This window comes from Mauremys mutica, chromosome 10 (genome assembly GCF_020497125.1).
Source record: "Mauremys mutica isolate MM-2020 ecotype Southern chromosome 10, ASM2049712v1, whole genome shotgun sequence".
Lineage (NCBI taxonomy): Eukaryota > Metazoa > Chordata > Testudines > Geoemydidae > Mauremys > Mauremys mutica.
In genome coordinates, this window is record NC_059081.1 from 5346613 (window position 1) to 5366585 (window position 19973).

Sequence of the window (19973 nt, forward strand, 5' to 3'; positions counted from 1 at the left end):
TTGGTGTGAAGGGGGGGCCTGGGTTAAGGGTGACCCTCTGCCCTGGATTTCTGGGTGCATCCCAGCTCTCGGGGCCTCTCCTAGCATTCACAGAAGCCACCCCTTATCCTGTTTTCAAGACCCTGCCATCCTTGGATCTTCCGGGAACGCAGTAGCCACCCAGTGTGTGTTGCTTTTGGGGGCTGTCCATAAATTACATAGTGCATTAAGGCGTGTGTGTGGGGGTGTGTGTTAATTTTGCATGTTTGTTTCAGTGGTACAAAATGGTACAATGGGTGGTAGGGGTCATGAAAATCTGCCTAGGGAGAGCTGAACTACACTGGTGATGTAGTGGGATGGGAGTGGGGAAGGGGATTTAGGTGCTTTTCCACACCACAAAGAAAAACCTGTGGCAGTGAGTCTCGGAGTCTGGGTTAATTGACTTGAGCCTGTGGGGCTCGGGCTACGGGGCTACAACCAGCAGTGTAGACGTTCCCACTCAGGCTGGCACCTGGGCTGTGAGACCTTCCCCCTTCGCTGGACTTCACAGCCTGGGCTGCAGCGCAACCAGGAGCATCTACGCTGCTGTTTTTAGTCCCGCAGCCTGAGGCAATTGACCCCAGCGCTGCAGGATTTTCTTTGCAGGGCGCCTTTCGGCACTGAGTTCCCAGGTGTGGCTCTGGCTGGCAAGTCCTTTCCCTGGCATGGGGGTCCCAGACCCTCCAGCCCTGCTGCACAGCAGGGACCCAGCTGTCCACCTGATGGTGCTTGGCTCCTGAGTGCAGGCTGGGCACAGGAAAACAGGCAGGTAATGCAGGGAGACGAGTGGATCATAGGTTTGCTGTACAGGGATTCCAGCCACAGAGAGGAGGGGAGCTAGGAGACATCCTGGTGGAGGCCAGGGGATGAGTGAGGAAGGAGAGCTGATGTTTGGGGAGTGGAGTGTTAGGGTGGAGTGCAGGCAAAGTCCACTCAGAAGTGTCCCAATTTCTGATTTAAAAATGCAGTCCCCTGGGGCTGGGGCTGATGGGGGCGGAGGCAGGACAGGAGGAGGGGAGAGCAGGCATCGGCGGGATGAAAGCAAAATCCTGAGGGGCCGCTGGACCCCTGGGGATCCTGACTTCTAGCAGGGTACACGCACAGTGTGGCAGCGTGAGTGATGCAGCCGCCGGCTGCGAGCCGTGCAGCGGTTGGGCCGGTGTCTGCTGGGGAGTTCCCTCCCCTGCTGGGTGTAATCCTCTCTCTTGGCGGCTGATCCCCACCATGCAGATCGGGACCCCTCTGCCCATCAGATGGAGGCAGCTGGAGCTGTGGCTCTGTCTTGGTCTGGGGGTGGGGGGACCGCCTGTGGTTTGGCTTTTTTGAGGGCACAGGCCGCGCTCTCCCTTGCCTGCTATTGTAAAGCACCCAGCGGTTCCGCCCGCTTTCCTCCCCTGCTCCGATCCTGTGGCCACACGCTCCCTTCTGCCCCTGCAGTGAGGGCTGCTCCCAACCCCACCCTGGCCGGGGGGGCTGCCAGACAGATGCCCGGCAGGAGTGGGTTGAATTCAGGGGGTGCCTCCGCCTCCTCACCCAACCCCAAAGGCCTCTCTCTGGCTGGTAGGTGTCCCACCCAGACAGCGCCGGGCTCTCTCCTGAGGAAGCAGAGGCAATGGCCCTAGCTCCTCAGGAGAAACCCATCTCACAGCAAGAGCTGGGCGGCTGCAGCCCCAGAGAGCACATTGTCGTGAGGAGAGCGTGGGGCAGCGCCAGCCCTGGCTTGGTGCTGCCCCGACATCCCTAACTCAACCCCCCTCTGCTCCTGCACAATCCCTCCCCACCCTCAAGGTGCTGGGTTGGCAGCGGGCAGTCAGGTAACAGGCAGAGTCTGTCCCTGCCAGTTTGTACCAGCTGAGGATCCGGCCACTGCCAGCTTCAGGCATCTGTCAGTTTGGCTATTGGCAGCAGGGCACTTAACCCCGTGACCCCCGAGTAACCAGCTTGTCCCCCTGTAGTCAGTCTCTAGCTTTCTAGCCGTGTAGCTTATTCGCTCCCCTTCTGCAGAGAAGAAAACCCAGCAGGCAGGACAGCACTTTTCTTGGATTGACTCAAATCACTAGATTTGGGAGTCACGTAGTGAATGTGTCTGGGACCAGGCCCCTAAAGCCTGCTCGAGTTCGGGGTTTCCCTGCTCAACCCTTCTGTTTCCCCCCTGCAGTTACCGTTATCATGGCATCTTTTTCCAGAAGGGAGGACCGGGGGGTGTTGGTCCATGGCCAGTGCCACTCTGGAGAATGGCGTGGGGTGGGTCCACCATGAAAAGCACCCTGACGGGTGCTCCCTTTCTGCTAGAACCAGCCATCTCCTATAGGCCCCACTGGCCTGGTTTATTCCGTAACTAGTGGCTCCCCCATGGCAGCAAAGCAAAACAGTTGCCCCAGCCCACAGGGCTGTCCGGGGACTTCCTGACCTACACTGCTGTTAGGATGGAGAGTGAGCGCAGCTTCACTGTGAAATGTGTGTGTGTGGGGGGGGTATTAGCAAAGGAAACCAAGTCTGCAGATCTTGGAAGAGCCACCTGTATCCACTAACTCTTGCTCTGTTTCCATTTGGCAGTCGTGTTGGTTTCTATGTCAACACATTCCAGAGTATAGCAGGCCTAGAAGAGAACTTCCATAAAGAAATGAGCAAGGTAAGGTTACGGGCCCTTGTATTCATTTGCCGTGCTATTATCGATAACAGTCACTTGTGCAATGCAGCAAATGCACCCGGGGCTGTACAAGAGGCCAGCACCAAGCTGAGGCCAGGCACTTGTCTTGATGGCTTTACAATCCTAACATCCCTGTTTAAATAGCCATCTGGTCACTGCAGGGAATCTTACCGTTTTCAGCTGGGACTATTGTTGATTGGAGCATATTCCCCTGAGAGCGGTGGATCCCACCGAGAGTGAATGAAGCCAGTCTGATTCAGCACCTTCAAACGTTTGGGTAAAGAGTTTCACTTACTAAAATGGATAAACTGGTAGCAAAGGCGCCATCTGTAGTAAACCTTCAATGCCGTAAGGAGTATCTCAAGGAGCAGATGCCTTAGTTGCTCCATGCTTGTTGTGTAGCTGCCTAGCCAGGCCCTGAAGAGGTCTGAGGGGTAGTGAGTGGCGAGGCCAACACACTGACTCTCTCATCCAGAATTTTTGTGTTCATTTAACTTAAAAACCAGATTTGAAATAACTCCCGGAGTCCTCCAGGCTCGTGCGTTACCCACATGATTTATACACTCCCTATACATCCCGCTAATCTTTTATGAGGAGACAGGGAGCCCAAGTGAAAACAGATACTTTTGTTCTCCAACTGTAGTCCGGGCAACAATACAGCAGCTAAGCAACAAGCAACATTATGGTCGTTAGATTCCCAGAAGTAACCACTCACCGTGAGGAAACGACTGGCATCATTTAAACATTAGCTTCAAGGTCTGCTCATACTTCACAGGGACCCTTACAAAAATAATCCAGTGTTCTACAGTCATGCTACAAACCACGGTAGTAACACTGTTGTTAAAGGCAATGTTTTTTTCTTTTGTTTTTTTACTTATACTTCAGTACTTTATAAGAGAAAACTTTGGGAAACCCATCTGCGTAGAGCGGTGGTCCCCAGACTGTGGGGTATGCCCCCGCCCCCAGGGGGGCATGGAGGAATATTTGGGGGGTGCGGCAGGGCCTGGCCCAGTCCCCACGGTGGGCAAAGAGGGAGCGCCACCCAGTCCCGCTCTGCCCCAGCTCTGCTCCGGCTCCACCTCCTGGCCCCATGCCCAGCCGTGGCCCCCACCGAGGCCTGGCCGCAGCTCCACTCTCTGCCCTGCCCCTTCGCCCCCTCCCCCCCAGCCTCGGCCAGGGGCTTCATTCATGGCCCCAGCCCCACCCCCAGCTGCACCCCCAGTCTTGGCTCCCTTACCCCATCTGCATCCCCCCCGAGCCCTGTCTCCACTCCCAGCCTTGGCTCCGGGGGGGGAATGACCCTGAAAAGTTTGGGGACCACTGGTTTAGAGAGAATCCTCTTCCTGTGTCACATGTTTTGCCGTTCTCTTCTCCATTTTTTTGTTGTTTGGGGACATATGCAAGAAACCAGGACCTTTTGTTCCTTAAGAGTCATCTGCTTCTTATTAGAGCTGTAGGATCGAATTAATCGCTGGCATGGCCGGTGCAATACCATTGACATTGATGGAGTGGGATCTCTTAGCGCCAAGGGTGACTTTGGCCTGTAATTTCGTTTGCAACACAGCCGTTTCGTCGTAGTAACCTCTGGTGTGGACACAGATGAGGTTTGAGGCTTCAGCTGTGCTCATGCAGAGGTCCCTGGTGATATCAGGGAGGGTGGAGAAAGGCAGGAAATAGAAAAGATCTGAGCAGGGTTGTTTGTAAATCAGACACAAAGGCTCCCCAGGGGGTGCTGGTGACGCGTTAAAGAATGCGCGGATTGCTGTAGTGCTTCCGGATTATGTTCCCGTTAAAAGGGGGTGGCCAAGGAAGGGCCGGAACGAAGGTGGGCCCAGTTTCACCAGCACCGTGCCTTCTCCTGGGGTGTCGTGGTCCTGATGCAGGTCTTTGCCTTGGCTAGCCAGCCCTATTCCCCACCTGCTTCTTAGGGTTCTCTTCTTTTTACAGTTGAACCAAAACCTCAATGATGTCCTGACGAGCCTAGACAAGCAGTACTCGAGCAACGCCTTCCCCATTAAAGCACAGCCAAGGTGAGCCGCCGTTGGAGCGATGCGCTTTCCCCTGCAGAGGTCGAAGGGGCAGGTGGGAGCCCACTGTGGAATTGTCTCTCTTACAGCGGAGAGTGAAATGATTTTATCTGCATCCTCTTGATTTCAGTTCTCCTTCCTCACCCTATGTGGCTGTCACCTAGTGGCTCTGAATAGATCATTCCACCCCCAAGATGCAGAACTGACCCACCCAGTGCGTCTCCTTGCAGGTCAAGTCGCACAGTGGGACACTTCCACTTCCAGATCACTCTCTGACACACATTTAAGACCAATGGACACAAGAGCCCCATGTCCTATCTCTCCCTGCCCACCGCCCCCTTTCGGGTTTGGTGACCAGAGCTGGAATGGAATCTCCAGTTGGCAGACTCTTGTGCGCAATTACCTATTTTGTGCATGATAATGGCAGTTTTGCCTGGGCAAATCTCGTGGGTACAGTTAGAGCCTCATGGGAGTTCGGCCTTTGCATTTAGGGAACATCAGACCCCTAATATGGAGGTCTCTGCAAAGTGCTAGAGTCCACAGGAACTTTTCTTTTCTTTTTTTTTTTTTTTTCTCAGCAGAATCTGGTCCTTGTTGGTTAACTGCAAATCTGTACGTTCTTGAGCTTTTCCAGTTAAGGGGGCGGGAGGGGCGGGCTCTGGCTGAGGCTGTGTCTGGCTCCCATCCAAATGCGTGAGTGATGAAGCAATGTGGGCCTCTGGCTTCCAGCTGCTGCTCGTCCCACATGCTGGGTGAGCAGTAATGCAACATACATGCCAAATCAGCATATAAGGGGAGTTAGCATGATGTCAGTGATCACTTCAGCCTATATGCCTTGCTTTAGGACAGCTGTTGAAAGGTTAGAGCAGCTGTGGGGACCCCTGTGGACTCCTATTCCTTCCCCTCCCAATTTAACTCTTTGTTGCAAACACAAAACCCAGTACCAGCGGGTTTATACAATTCACCAACTTTAAAGGTGAAGATGTTATCCTAAGTCGGAGGCCAAATTTTACCTGTGTAGACACAAACTTCTATGAAACTTAAGACCAGTAGAAACGTTTCCATCTTCCCCATCTAGCAAACATTCCCCCTGCAGACTTCGCAACCCAAAGACTGCAGCATTGTGCATGGGGAACTGAAAGAGAAACAGACTTTTCTATCCTCTACCAAACGATGTTATGATCTGAATAGGGCACTACCGTGTTAGAACATTTCCTACCCCATGGCAAATAGGTCCTGTGCTATGTAGCAGACCTTCTTTCCTGCCCCCTCCCTTTCAGAAGAGCACCTGTCCGTTGTTCCATAGCAGGCACGAGATCTGTGATGTTGTGAGCACAGAAGTTTGGGGTCTGCTCTTGGCCATAGAGTCCAGTGACCTTGCAAAACCCTGACCCAGCCTCATACCTTGTGGTTGGGTTTCTGGTGTGCAGGGTCTTTCTCAGCTGGGAGCAGGTGAGATCCTTACAGTTCTAAAGACACCAGGGGTGAAATCCTGGCCACCTTCTGGTCAGTGGGAGTTTTGCTATTGACTTCAGTGGAGCTGTTATTCCATCCCAGCAGTACAGGGTTCTTCTTCTCTGGTCCCTTTCCTCATGCAGCCGGCTCCAACCTGCCGGTCCACTGGGATGGGGTCATACGGGGCAGGTCTCCTCTCATGAACGATGGAGATCTGATTCCCTCCAGAAGGCACCCAGTCCTGGTTAAACAAAATGATTGGGACGCTCTCCTGAAGTCTGCTCGGATGGAAGGCACAAAGCACAAGAGAGGGAGGAGGAGGCAGAAGGGCTGCAGCTGATGCTTTGGCCCGGTGGAACGCAGTAACGACGACTCAACATGCGTTTGTTTATTTTTATGAATACTTGTGACTCCTGGCCAGCTGCGAGGCCTCCCCAACAAAAGCTTCCAAGAAAATCAAATTTTCCATCAGTGCAGTTCTGGCCCAGGCAAGTCTCCAGCTTCATCTGTAGGATGTGAGGCAGCCCAGCTACCTCCGCTGTAGCCCAGAGCACCGTAACTGGCTGGGAGAGCTCATGCACTTAGGAGGGAAGATGAACATGGAAAACCCTGTATGTGTAGAAACTCACGGGCTTGGCTCCATCTTTCCCCTCCATGTCCAGTTGCCCCAGACATGCCCCACTGACCCACTCCACACATGCTCTGAATCAGAGCTGTGGAGATCTTTGCAGACAGAAAAGCATTCTCCTTCTCTTTCCTGTTGCATTGCTTTTGGGCTCTACCGAGGGTCCAGACCTGTCCTGTAATAGAGCCGTTCCACACAGGTACCCAGGGAGGGGGTTGGATGGTGTCAAACATTTGTCGGGACAATAGATTTTTGCAGATGGCAGGAAATGCCCAGTTGCGTTTCCTGCCATCTCTCCCGCATCTTGCCGGGGACTCTTGTCTGGTGGGGTTGGGGAAATGCCCCTTCCCTTTCTCATTGAGGGGAATCATCTGCTCTTATTGCAGGCCAGGATCTGCAATAAGAGCAGATGATTCCCCTCATTTGTCTACGCAGGGGCTGGAGATGGAGAGAGTGAAAGGAAATGGATGTAGATGGGCGGAGAGATGGGACAGTTCCCCTGTTATGTCAGTGTGTTGTCTTTGTGAGGAATCCTGCTGTTTGGAGCTGCGCCTGGTGCGACTCCTTGTGCTTTGAGAGTGTAAATGGAGGGAAGCAGCGTAAGCTGGTTTCAGTGCAGGTGGGGAGAATGGAGAACTGGGAGTCAGGATTTCTGGCTTCTAACCCCAGGTCTTCCGCTGGCTTGCTGTGGGACTGTAACTTCTCAACCTCCATTTGTCCACCTGTGAAACAAGACTATTTATGGATCCCCTGCTTGTCTGGCTTTCTACACATCTGCCCCAGGGTGCCCAGGGGAAATTCACATCTCTTAACACTGCCATGCACAAGGAATCCTGTCCTGTCCTGTGCTCTGCCCTGTGCTCTGCCCTGTAGCACATAGAGCAAATCCAGAAGCTAGGAGAAAGAAGGGCTTGAATACAATCATCCTGTGGCACCAGGTTCACTGGTGCGTGGCACCTTAACATTTGTTCCCCATGGCTGTGTTATCCAGTAATGGAAATCCATTGTGTGCCATCCCCACCAGAAAGAAAACTAAACTGTTCTCCAGGCTGAAGAAGAAGATGAGCAGGTACCGGTATGGAGAGCAGCATTATGAGACGTGTCTGAGTGGAATATAAGGCCATGTTCTAACAGCCTGGAGGGTGTTAACTTGGGGACTGGAACGGAGTTCCTTGCATGACTCGGTGTGTTTCTGGCCCCGTGGAATCACTGAAGATTTCTGCATGTCCGATTAATCCTAATAATTTTTTATTCTTGGTTTGAATCCCTGCTCCCTTTTGGTTGTTGGCCTTCATTTGAGGGTGCTGGGAGGTATTAGTGACCGGTGACATGCAGGAGGTCAGATTGGATGACCTGGAGTCCATTCTGGCCTGACACTTAGACTCCATGACTGTTTGAACCCTGAGGTTTTGTCTGGGTTCAGAGTTGCTCTGGTTTAACTAAAAGTGTGATTTGATTAAAAGCTGATTTAAACTGGTGCAACTTTGACTGTTTAAAAAGGCCTCATTTTCCCAAGCTGGAGCTCTCCTTTCGAATGGGTTCTGATTTATTGAATGTGTAAGAGAAAATAAGTTGCTACGATCCTGCTCCTGGCTGAACCTGGATTCCCCGTGCTTTGCCCCTCGTGACACCAATTACATGGATCAGTGCAATGTGGTTATAAAATGCTACCACATCGCGCAGGTGCGAATCACAGGACCAGGTAGAAGCAGCGGGGAGTCAAGCCTCTCGCCTTTTAAAAAGCACATGCTTGTAACTTCTGTTTCAATACACAGAATAGTCCGACCGCCTAGTGGTTGTAGCTGATGCCTACGTGCATGTTGTAACTAAAGTGGAAACATGTAGGAGATTGAGTGTATTTGTAAAGGGAGAGTTAAGAGAGGGACTGAATGCACCAGAAGGGGTAGGGCTGGAGAACAGAATAGTTGCATAATTGTGTAGAAGCATTTCCTAGCTTGGGGGTCAGAAAAAATAATTCTAATCCCAGCTGGCTCCTAGAATGCAGTGCTGTGTAATGGTTAAAACAGAGAATTGGGAGCCAGGTCTCTTGGGTTCTAATCCCAGTGCTGCCATGGACTTTCTATGTGCCCTCAGGCTCTCTCTGCCTCAATTTTACCCCTAGAAGCAGCAAAGAATCCTGTGGCACCTTATAGACTAACAGACGTTTTGCAGCATGAGCTTTCGTGGGTGAATACCCACTTCTTCGGATGCAAGTATTCACCCACGAAAGCTCATGCTGCAAAACGTCTGTTAGTCTATAAGGTGCCACAGGATTCTTTGCTGCTTCTACAGAACCAGACTAACACGGCTACCCCTCTGATACTTGACACTAATTTTACCCCTCTGTACAATGGAGATGATGATACTTCTCGCAGGACAGTTGAGGGATTTAGTGAATTTTTTTAGAAGACACTTTTTTGAGCTCTTCAGATGAAAGGGGATAAGTGACGACTGTTTTTAATGTTAGTTTCAGAGTAGCAGCCCTGTTAGCCTGTATCCTCAAAAAGAACAGGCGTTGTACTTGTGGCACCTTAGAGACTAACACATTTATTTGAGCATGCTTGGGGGTCGACCTCCGAGCATGCTCAGATAAATTTGTTAGCCTCTAAGATGCCACAAGTACTGCTGTTCTTTTTGTTTTAATGTTAAGTCTTTTATTGGGGAACGGAAAGGTTAAGATTTGGGCAAGTTATGTCTGTTTTTACTGCTGTCTGGTAATCCTAGGGCCCCAGTAACAGGAAACCTTAATAGCTTTACCCAAATGTTATCCCACGCAATGGCTGTGCCCGCACTAAGTACAGCATCTCCACACATTTCCCTTTGTGGCACTAACACTGCAACAGCGGGAGCTCTGGTATAGACCAACCACTAGAGTTCTAGCCACAGGGTCATCTTGCTTAGAGCAGGTCCAGATGACCCTGGGTAAAAACGCCAGGGCTTTGACTATACCAGGGCTCCCCCTGGGTGGAATGATGAGACATTTGCAGGCACTGGAGCACGTGTTGGGACCAGGCTCTGATCTGCTGCTTGCAGGTTATAGTGGTGCTACTTGTGTCCTCCTACGTCTGGGTGTGTAGCTGCTTCCCTTGCCATTCCCTGGAGATCAGTGTGCTTTGGTGGTAAAGAATAAATTGCGTTTGGCTAGAAGGCACCATCTGATTCTTAGCCCCTCTGCTGAGATGCCCACCCCTCTGCCACGTGGGAGTTTGCAGAGGGGCGACCGGGCTGGGAACAAAGAGTGGAACCAGTGGTGTGCCCTCCTGCGTAACAGCATTGCTGCAGCACGTGGGAGTCCCATTTGCAAATGCTGGCATAGGCTCTTCTAAAACAGTCCAGGCTGGGGGCAGGCCTTAGGGGCTTTGAATGTCAGCAGCACAATAAGGGTGTCTTTGGATTGTGTTAATTTGCTTGCGTTGATAAATTGTGTAGCCAATTGCTCGACTACGCTTCTTTTCATTTATAAACTATATTCAAGACACCACATAGCCAATGTCAGTCAATTTTCCTGCAATAAGCCAATAAGAATCTAATACAGGAAAAAGGTTCAACGCGACCCCCATCTGCAAGGAGCTGTCTCATGAAGCGTTGTTGCATCCATTCACCTTACACGAAGATGTGCTCCCAAACTTACACAGTTCAGCTGGTGTTATTTATATGATGATTTGACAAGTTACACATCACTAAAATTCAACCTGTCAGTTTGTCCTGGTTCCTTAACTTGTTGGTTTTGTTCCTGTCTTACCTTTGTTTTGTGGACTAGCATTTCAGGGACTGCTTTGTCAAGGTACTTCCCTAGCTTGTACTAAGACACAGGACAAAAGTATCTTGAATTTTGACACGTTTCCTATCTGTGTATGCCAAATGCTTACTTCCACAAATGTAAGGTGTTATGGGTTACTTAGCATAAGTGAGCAGGGTTATATAAAAAGCATAGGCCCCTTCAGGCTATATAACTGCTATTCTATTACTATTACATGCTTCATACCCACTGATATATGTACAGGGTGGATAATACATAGCGGGAATGTGATATATATGTTCTAGCCCAGCACATATTCGTCAACTCTTGTGCTAGAGCCAGTCCCTAGTACGTGCGTTACAAATGGGAGACCAGAACCCCAAAGCTGAGTCATTCCTCAACTCAGCATTATTTCCTAGTAACATACTGGAGGGCAGCGGGAAGTGTTTGTCTTGTACCTCTGCTGCAATTGAGCAAGAGTCCAGTGCCCAGTTGGTCAGTAGGGGGCAGGCTACCTGCCTTAGCTTCCCAAAGCAGTGCCTACCCTGCTCTCTCCAGAGACACTGAGCTGTCAGTTCAGAGGCACGGTTTGTTCTGAGTGGGGCTTTGAAGTGATTTCCGGGGATCTGTTCCCTTAGAAGCCCTGAAGGCCACAGAAGCTCAGCAATGGGTTTAATTGGTGGTTGCTGGACAAGCTCTAATGCTGGATGCCTCCGAAGCAGCGGGCTTGTTCAGAATGAAGACGCCACCCTGGGCTTCTAAAAGGTTCAGGGTCAGACAAAATTAGCACTGGCATTTTCCTACCCGGAGCAGCAAAAAGCTTCAGCTGGCTATAAATAGCAGTGACTTACTGAGGGCTTTGGTCTGGGGCCTGCTAAACCCACGGCAGGAGGCGTGGAAGGAAATGGGATGGGTCTAACGGAGGAAGGGGGCAGCTAGATGTGTGGAGCCTTTCACCTATGGGGCACCAGTCCAGATCCCTGGTAGGGGCTGAAAATAACTGCCCCTGAAGACTGCGAATGAGTTGGTTGGTTGCATCAGTTCCTGATGGGGCAGGTGCCCATACAACAGCTGGTGGCAGAGACACCAATGAGTGAACGGGATTGGAGTCTGAAGTCCCCTCTCCCACAGTCCCTCCAGGCACATGGGTGGGGAAGCCTGCACACAGCTGCCTGGGTGGTGTCTATTCTGTGGTTAGGGCATCAGCCGGGCCCTGTGAGATGCACCCATTTCAGACAAATGACCCATTTCAGGAGTCACGGAGGGGACCTGAGATCGGGCGTCTTCACTCCAATGCATATCAGGGTCTTGTTCTCTGCACCCCCAAGGAGAGGTGTCTGGGGCTCAGATTCATCCCTTGCTTAATTTTATACTAAGTCTGAGACTCCAGTGGCCAAGCTCGCATAATGTTATCCTGGGGGGGAGGGATAGCTCAGTGGTTTGAGCATTGGCCTGCTAAACCCAGGCTTGTGAGTTCAATCCTTGAGGGGGCCACTTAGGGATCTGGGGCAAAATCAGCACATGGTCCTGCTAGTGAAGGCAGGGGACTGGACTTAATAACCTCACAGGGTCCCTTCCAGTTCTATGAGATAGGTATTGGGACCAAATGTGTCCCCAAGGCCAGTGCTTACTGCTAAGGCTGAGCCCCAGTACCACTGGGCCTGGCAGATCACAGCCCCAGCACTGCTGGGCTTGCTGCATCTCTAGGGTGACCAGACCACAAGTGTGAAGGATGGGGATGGGGGCTAATAGGATCCTATATAAGAAAAAGACCCAAAACTCAGGACTGTCCCTATACAATTGGGACATCTGGTCACCCTATGCATCACTCATGAATGTAAAAAAATTGCTTGAGCTCCAGCACTTCTTTCCCTACAAATTAAGCATGGTCTAAGGCTCTTACAAATGAGACCAGTCCTACCACTGACCTCCATCTGCACACAGCAGTTTTTCCTTCCTTTTTGGAAAATCCAGGGCCAGATGCCAATGGTGCAATGCCACCTGGCCCATAATTTAGATCCTCATGCGAGCTGAGCAGGATTGAAGCAGCCCCATATGGCTGCCAAACTGGGGGTTTATTGTTCCCCTGGGTACTCCCCTGCTGGCGGGATTCTCCCTGGCTTTGCTGTCCACATCTGGTGGACTGGAGGAAGCCTTGGGTATTTGGGCCCCCTAAAACAAGGACCTTCTAAACATTCCCCAGAGTGGAACCTGGATAGTTGTTTTCCCTATAGCAATAAAGCTTTTTATAATCAAACCGAAGAATGCATCATTTCCCCCCAGTGGTAGGGAATAGGGGTGTGCAGCTGTGGGAAAAGTTGGGGATTCATTGAATACCCCTCCTTCCCCCAGCGTGTCTTGGAACACCCCCCTGTAATTACCATATTTCTGGCATAGACAGTCCCAGGCAGACTCCTGCAACAGGACTGGGATCCTGTGGGTCCTGCAGGACCCGCTGCCATAACAACGGGAGTGGGTAAAATGTACTTTGTTGTGAGCAGGATTGGTTGGGTAACAAAAACCAGAGTGTTGCAATTTGCAGGAAAACACTAAATCACTAAATGGTTTAAGCAAGATTTTGTTTAATCCCTTTAGTGGTAAAAATTGTGCCTGAATTCCATTTATAAATATATTAACCACCCTTTTTTTTTGGGTGGCCTGGGGGAATCTCTCTCTCTTGCAGGATTTATGGGATCTAAGGTTTTTTGTGGGTGGGAGTGGGATAAAAATGCAATAAACAATGCGTCGGCAGGCAGGAGCGGGTATTGCGGGGCGGGGCAGGGCAGGGACAGGATTAAAAAAAAATAGTCCCATGTAAGGTTCTGGTCCCAGGCAATCCCATCCTATCCCTTCTTTCCTACATGAGCTAATGCTGAAATCACCAGCAGGGGGCACTGTTGGGGGGGAGTCATTCCAGCCTGGGAAGCAAGAGGCTGCGGACCAGGATTGAAACCCAGGTCTTCTCTGGCTATATCCTGCACTCACTGAGTCGCTGGGTCAGCCTGAGCAATGCGGTTTTAACCGAGTTGCTCTGAAGCTGGTGTGGAGCTTAGGAGCCTAGTGTGGCCAGCCCTTCCTCTGTGCCCTAGAAATGCGGAATCACAGGACGGGAGGAGGTGGTGTACTTGCTACTGACAGGTGACTAACTAGCTTGCTGCACACTGCTTATGTTGAGGTTGCTGTGACTCTGATTTACAGCAGGAGTTCTCAGCCTCTTCCCTCCTAGCACCTCTGCACTTAGCCACTCCTCAGCTGGGTCCCACAATCCTTTGCACTGCAGTAGCTTAAGGGACATCTGAGGAGGATCCAGTAGGCAAATCCAGTCAAGTTGAAGAGCAGGAGGGTTGGATGCATGTTTGTGACCCATTCCTGGTTTCCTCCCAACAAGCACCCGCTTCTTCGCCAGGTCCATGTGACCCACAGGGTGAGAGCTGTCGGCACGGAAAGCTGTTGGTTTTTTTTGCATCTTGTTGTCATGCTGCTGATGTGAACGTCATTAGAAACATCTGATCTGCATGAGAGTGTGGAGTGACTGCTTCTTGGGGGTGTCTCTGTGAGGTTGGGGAGTGAGGTGGGATCGGGGGCTCAAGGGCTGATGCTCGCTTTGAATGGAGAGAAATCTTTAAATGCCTCTTGGTTCTTCCTCCATCCTGTTCCGAGACTCTGTGTATTTAAGCATGAGACCGTAGTGCATCCTCCGTTGGCGTGAGCATCGCCATGCCACTGTTAGCCAGTGACTATGAGAACATGGGCACCATGGGGCATGGCTGTTTCAAGTGGAGATACATACAGGGAGTGCATTGTTGCCCTGTGGGAGGGGACCGAGGTTCTGAGACCCATCCAGTTTTAGACTGGGTCTAATCCAGGTTTTGGAGTGCACGGTGTTATGGACCAGGTGGCTGGCCTCAGGGTATGTTTCATGCCACAGAGGATGGCCCATGCCTTTTCCCCACAAGACATGTCTGCTGGCTTTACTTATGTAATAGAGGAGCTGCCTCTTAAACACTTGTATTTTCTCTCCAATTATAGGTGGGGCTGGTAGTACTGTCCCTTACTAAGGTTGCCCAACACTTCCCATTATAAGACCCTGTTTTCAGTTGCTTATAACCTTGCCATTAACTGTTTGGGCTGAAATTTTCCACGCCAAGTGTCTGCCTCAAGCTCAGTTGGTTTTGATAATTTCAGCCGAAAAGGTTCAGCTGTTTCTGAGAACGAGACTCGGAAGAAACGTGGTGTTTGGCCCATGCTGGGGGAGTAGATTGGGACAAGTAGCCTGGGAGAGGAAGGGAAAGCTGGAATTGGAAGATGGTAGGGTGGGGGAGGGAAGCTGAGAGTCAGAGGGGAGACTGGGACTGCGACCAGGGGGGAGGGGAGATGGTGGGGGTGGGGATAGGGACTAGAGGTTGGGGGGTGGAGGAGGTGACAGGTAGGATGAGAAGCCAGGAAGGGGGAACTGTGACTGACTGGATGGACAAGGAGCCTGGGACAAGGAGCTAAGGGGGAGGGAGGGACTGGGAAAGGCAAAGACTAGGATTGGAAACAGGGGGAATAACTGGGACTGGGAGTTATGGTGGGACACTGGGACAGAGATTGTGAGTCTGGAGGGGGAGGCTGGGACAAGCCTCAGTGGCCCCACACTACAAGAAGGATGTGGAAAAATTGGAAAGAGTCCAGCGGAGGGCAACAAAAATGATTAGGGGGCTGGAGCACATGATTTATGAGGAGAGGCTGAGGGAACTGAGGTTATTTAGTCTGCAAAAGAGAAGAGTGAGGGAGGATTTGATAGCAGCCTTCAACTACCTGAAGGGGGTTCCAAAGAGGATGGAACTAGGCTGTTCTCAGTGGTAGCAGATGACAGAACAAGGAGTAATGGTCTCAAGTTGCAGAGCGGGAGGTTTAGGTTGGATATTAGGAAAAACTTTTTCACTATTAGGGTGGTGAAGAACTGGAATGGGTTACCTAGGGAGGTAGTGGAATCTCCTTCCTTAGAGGTTTTTAAGGTCAGGCTTGACAAAGCCCTGGCTGGGATGATTTAGTTGGGGATTGGTCCTGCTTTGAGCAGGGGGTTGGACTAGATACCTCCTGAGGTCCCTTCCAACCCTGATATTCTATGATTCTAAGCCTGAGCAGCCTGAGGCGGGGCATCTGGGACTGGCTAGTACGGAGAATGGGGCTGGGAGCCGGGTGGGAAACAGACAATACCAGGACAGGGACAGATTGGAGACAACAGGGCAGAAGGGGTCAAACTTGGGGAAACGGGCAGCTGAGTGCTGGTCCTGCTTTGAGCAAGGGGTGGGACTAGATGGCCTCCTGAGGTCCCTTCCAACCCGATCTTCTATGATTTGGTGAGTCTTTGTCCACTAGACCACACTGCCCTCGAGAGCCTGGGATGGAACCCAAGACGCCTGAGTCTCAGTGTTCTTCTGCTGTCAGCAAATATCTGTGAAACCCTCTGGCAAAGGGTCTGTCCCCCTCACATGCTGGTCCCCGCGGAGGATGGCAACCTGCTAGTGCTGTCAGTTACTTTGTTAGCTCACGTGGCAGAGGTCCGTGTGGTGCAGCCGCCTATGTGGGTGTCAATATAATGCCACAGGACAGAATTTCTGTTTTTTCAGTGTGTCTAAGTGCATCCATGCGCATGCAAGGCAATGACCTGGGTTAATATATCGTGATCTGCATGAGTTCCTACTGCAGAAAGACAATGCACTGGATTGAGGGTGACTCAGCAAGAAGCTGCTCAGAAGCTTATAAACTCTGCCTGGTACTGGACTTGAGGGTCCGTCATTGCAGGTGTGGGCATTGAAATGGGGAGAGAATGAGACCACGAGGCCTGGCTGGATCAGTCTGTCTGATCAGAATAATTCATTCAGGGGCTGGTTCTGACTCTCCTTTGTTTTCTCTCCTGCAGCGACAGTGCCCCTGCGAAAGCAAACAAAAGCCCCTCGCCTCCCCCCGACGGGACCCCCATCACCAGCCCCGAGATCAAGACTGTCAACCATGAGCTGGAACCGTCCTCGTTGGAAACACCTGGGGCTGGCATCCCTAAGTCACCGTCTCAGGTAGTGTCCTCGCGGTGTTAACCTGGCCCCAGAAATGGGATTCCTGCTGCCAAAGGCTCAGTGGGCCAGACAAGACACAAGTCAGGTCTCTGGCTGCTATTGAAGATAGGAGATGGTGTCTGCTCTCCATCTTGTGGAATGGCCTGGATCCCTGTGTGGCAGGCGCTGCCTCCCTGATAAGATCAGTTGCTCCTTGTCGGTCTCTCTATTGCTGGGAGAAAGCTAACCAAGCCCTGAAATTCCTCTTCAATGCTGTTAATGTGTGCACTTTATAGGAGACAAAATAATACCCCTCTACTAGGGTGGTGTATGACCATTCAGTGAGGGTGAAGGTCAGTGTTGAGCTATGAAATTTGTTCTCTCCCGCTCTCCCCCATAATTAACCTGTAGAACTCATTGCCACAGGATATTACTGAAGCCAATAGTTGAGCACTATCCAAAAAAGGATCAGACACTGACGGGGGGCGGGGGGTGTAAGGAGAACTTCCACAATTACATCAAACAGAGTGAACAATCAAGGCAATAAATCCTCGTTCTTCAAGGAGTAGGCCAACTGCTGACTGATGGAGGCCAGGAAGAGGCATGTCCCTTGTGGGGAATCTAATACCTTCCACTGCAGCGTTTGATGCCAGCCATTGTTGGTGAGAGCGTGCTGGACAAGCTGAGCCACTGATCTGAAGGGCAGGGCTTCGTCTGCCCCTTATGGTCCCTGCACCATCCTTGCTGCACACATTTAATTTAAGCTCTTTGGTCTTTTTCCTCACATGTGAAACCCCAAGTGGTATGTTTAAAATATGGTGTCAGTTACCACCTGCAATATCACTATAGCTGGATTCTCACCTGACGGGCTTCATAATTTTTTTTCTGGGCTTTAAAGAAAATTAAATCTGTTGCCGCTCTCTACCATCCCCACATAAGGAGTGAAAGGAGAGGGTGGATGGGAAATGCAGAATAAACTTAGCTGGCCAAATTCAGGTGTGGCGCAAGTCCCTGGACCTCAGTAGGTGACTTCACTAGACTATCTTCCCAATGGAAGAATCCTGGTTCTCAGTGGTTCTGGCCTAATAGCGTCCTAACTGGAGAAAAAATACCCAATTGCTCTTCAGCTGAGATGGCTACAGATCAAAGCTTTCCTGAAGTCCAGGTGAGGTGGAGTCATGCTTTTGGGTCAGGGCCTACGTCCGCTTTGGAATAGTAATCTCTCATTCTGTCTCTTCTTCAGTGTTATTTGTCTCCCTAATGGGATCTGGATGCCGGGGATGGGGAGATGTTCACAGCCTCATGAAAGGCCTTTTTTAGCCCTTTGAGGTGTGTAGGTACCTGGCAGCATTTTCTAAAGCCCTGTTAGAAAATTCGTCTTTCCCCTCCAACCTTCCTCAACTGCTGTTGGTCTTGGTTCTGGTTTCTTTTCCATTGCAGGGACCTGTTTGCTCTTCTTGCTGGGCCATCACCTTGCACCTCCTTGTGCAATTGTTGGCCAGCGATATAGCCCCGGACCCTGAAAATCCCACCTGGGCTGCAGGGAGGGAGTGTGCTGTGTCTTGTCCGTTGGGTTTTTAGACAGGACCCAAGTGTTACTTGGTGGCATTCACCTTGCAGGAGAGGTGGAGAGCGTAGCTGGAGCAATAACAGAACGGCAAAGAAATCTTGAAACAAAACCAGTGCCTCTGACAGCAGCTAACTCCAGGGCTGTGGGTGGTGAATGTTTAAGTGAGTGTGTGAGAGAAGGGGAAGGATGTCACATCACCCACTCAATCTCTAGCCATCAACATCCAGGGAGAGGACCATGCTTGCTCCTCCACAGCCATTGCATTGGAGCATCCATTTAACAATGAGTGGCTCAGTGCCCATTGGCGCGTTGGAGGGGTAAGGCCATGGGATCTCTGCTGACAGCTTCAAGGAGATGAGGTCTGGCCAGGCTTAGGGGCAGCACAGCGCCAAAGGGGCACAAGCCTCACCCGTTGTCCTGATGATACGCTCACCTTGCCCAGCGATGGCAGCCCAAGTGATCTGGGACGCTCTTGGGGAAAGGCTAGTTTGCTCCCCAGCTCCATGGCCGGATGGAATTCCTCCACCTTAAACCAGCCTGAGTAACCGACTGTCTCCATCCCTCTCTCCACAAGCTGCTCAACCTTCTGCTCTGACCGAGTTACAAGCCTGAGTCTGAACTTCCATCTGGTCTCTCGTCGGCTGTCCCAGAACTCTGAATTGGAACCCGGAGCAGGGGCCGTGTGTGGATGTGGGACTGAACATGGAGCCAAACATTCAGGCTCCCGCCCATTCTACGAACTACTTCAGAATAACCCACCTCCATTCTCCCTGCAGCGCCCCCAGCTCACTGCTACCTATTCAGCTCTGTCCTGGCCAGCTCGGGAGCATCATCCCCACCCACTGTCCTCCTGCGACGGTGCCTTGTCTGCCTCAGTCATCTTTGAAGTTTGGGGAGGTGCTGAGTTGCTGAGCGGAGAGCAGGTGCGGCCCTCTCTCTGCAGGGCTCTTTAAGCCCATCTTCCACCTCGTTCTGCTGCAACAGGGTTTCCTCTCCCTCCTCTTTACTTTAAATAGCACATGTTCTCCTTGCTCTTGTAATGCCCTGGGTGCTCCCCTGGCGGGCTGAGTGACTGCAGCAGCAGGGCGGTGGATTGGTCACTGTTAAGCAAGCAGAATACTGTAGAACCCCGTTTAATGGAGCCTCAGTTATCTGGCTCTCCGTATTAACCAAATCCCCAACCGCCCTGGGGCTGGCAGCAGGAGCCTGGCTGCCCATTCTCTGGTTTATCCAGATTTTTGCTTATCCGATCAGGCCCCGGTTCCAATTGGATCGGGTAACGGTGGTTCTGCTGCTCAGTGTATTTAAGTGGCCTGGCAGTAACAGCAGCTGGAACAGACCAAGGTGGGCCTTCATGCAGCCGACGCTGCCATCTGCTGGCAGCTGTTTTTCAGTGCATGCGTAGTTCCCCTGGCTGCTGCCGTGAGGAGTGCGGAAAAAGGGCGGTGTGCGGTCAGCGTGACCTTCTGGGTCGGTGCAGCAAGCACAAGAGAGGGAGCTGGATCCAGAAGCATGGAAGGCAGCGAGGGGCTTTGCAAGCAACGGGCGGGAGGAATGACACTGGGTAGACTTGGACAGCCACATGGCCTCCTCCTTATCCCCAGAGCATGTAGCCACATGAGTTAGAAGCCGCAAAAGCAGCACCCTCAGTTATCAGCATTTAATATGAAGCTTTCTATGGGATGAACGTGGGTGACGGCAAGTCACTGGGTAGGTGATGAGCCCTGAGTGGACAGCAACAAGGATGTGAAATACCCCGGCTAGGTCCTCACCCCACCTCAGGGTACACTGATGCTAACCACCAGGGTGGTGCGCGGAAAGCAACAGAGGGGCATATTGAACAGACAGGGA

The 19973-nt window shown here is 51.5% G+C and overlaps 1 protein-coding gene across 6 annotated transcripts in view; it reads left to right on the forward strand.

Annotated features, from left to right (window-relative positions):
• BIN1 (bridging integrator 1) overlaps window positions 1-19973 on the forward strand; it is a 162900-nt gene that overhangs the window by 106841 nt on the left and 36086 nt on the right. For all 6 annotated transcript variants that reach the window (XM_045031812.1, XM_045031814.1, XM_045031815.1 and 3 more), the window contains 3 exons: window positions 2575-2650; window positions 4616-4698; window positions 16423-16573. In XM_045031812.1, coding sequence (XP_044887747.1) covers window positions 2575-2650; window positions 4616-4698; window positions 16423-16573 — 310 coding nt within the window. The remainder of the gene's footprint in view (window positions 1-2574; window positions 2651-4615; window positions 4699-16422; window positions 16574-19973) is intronic.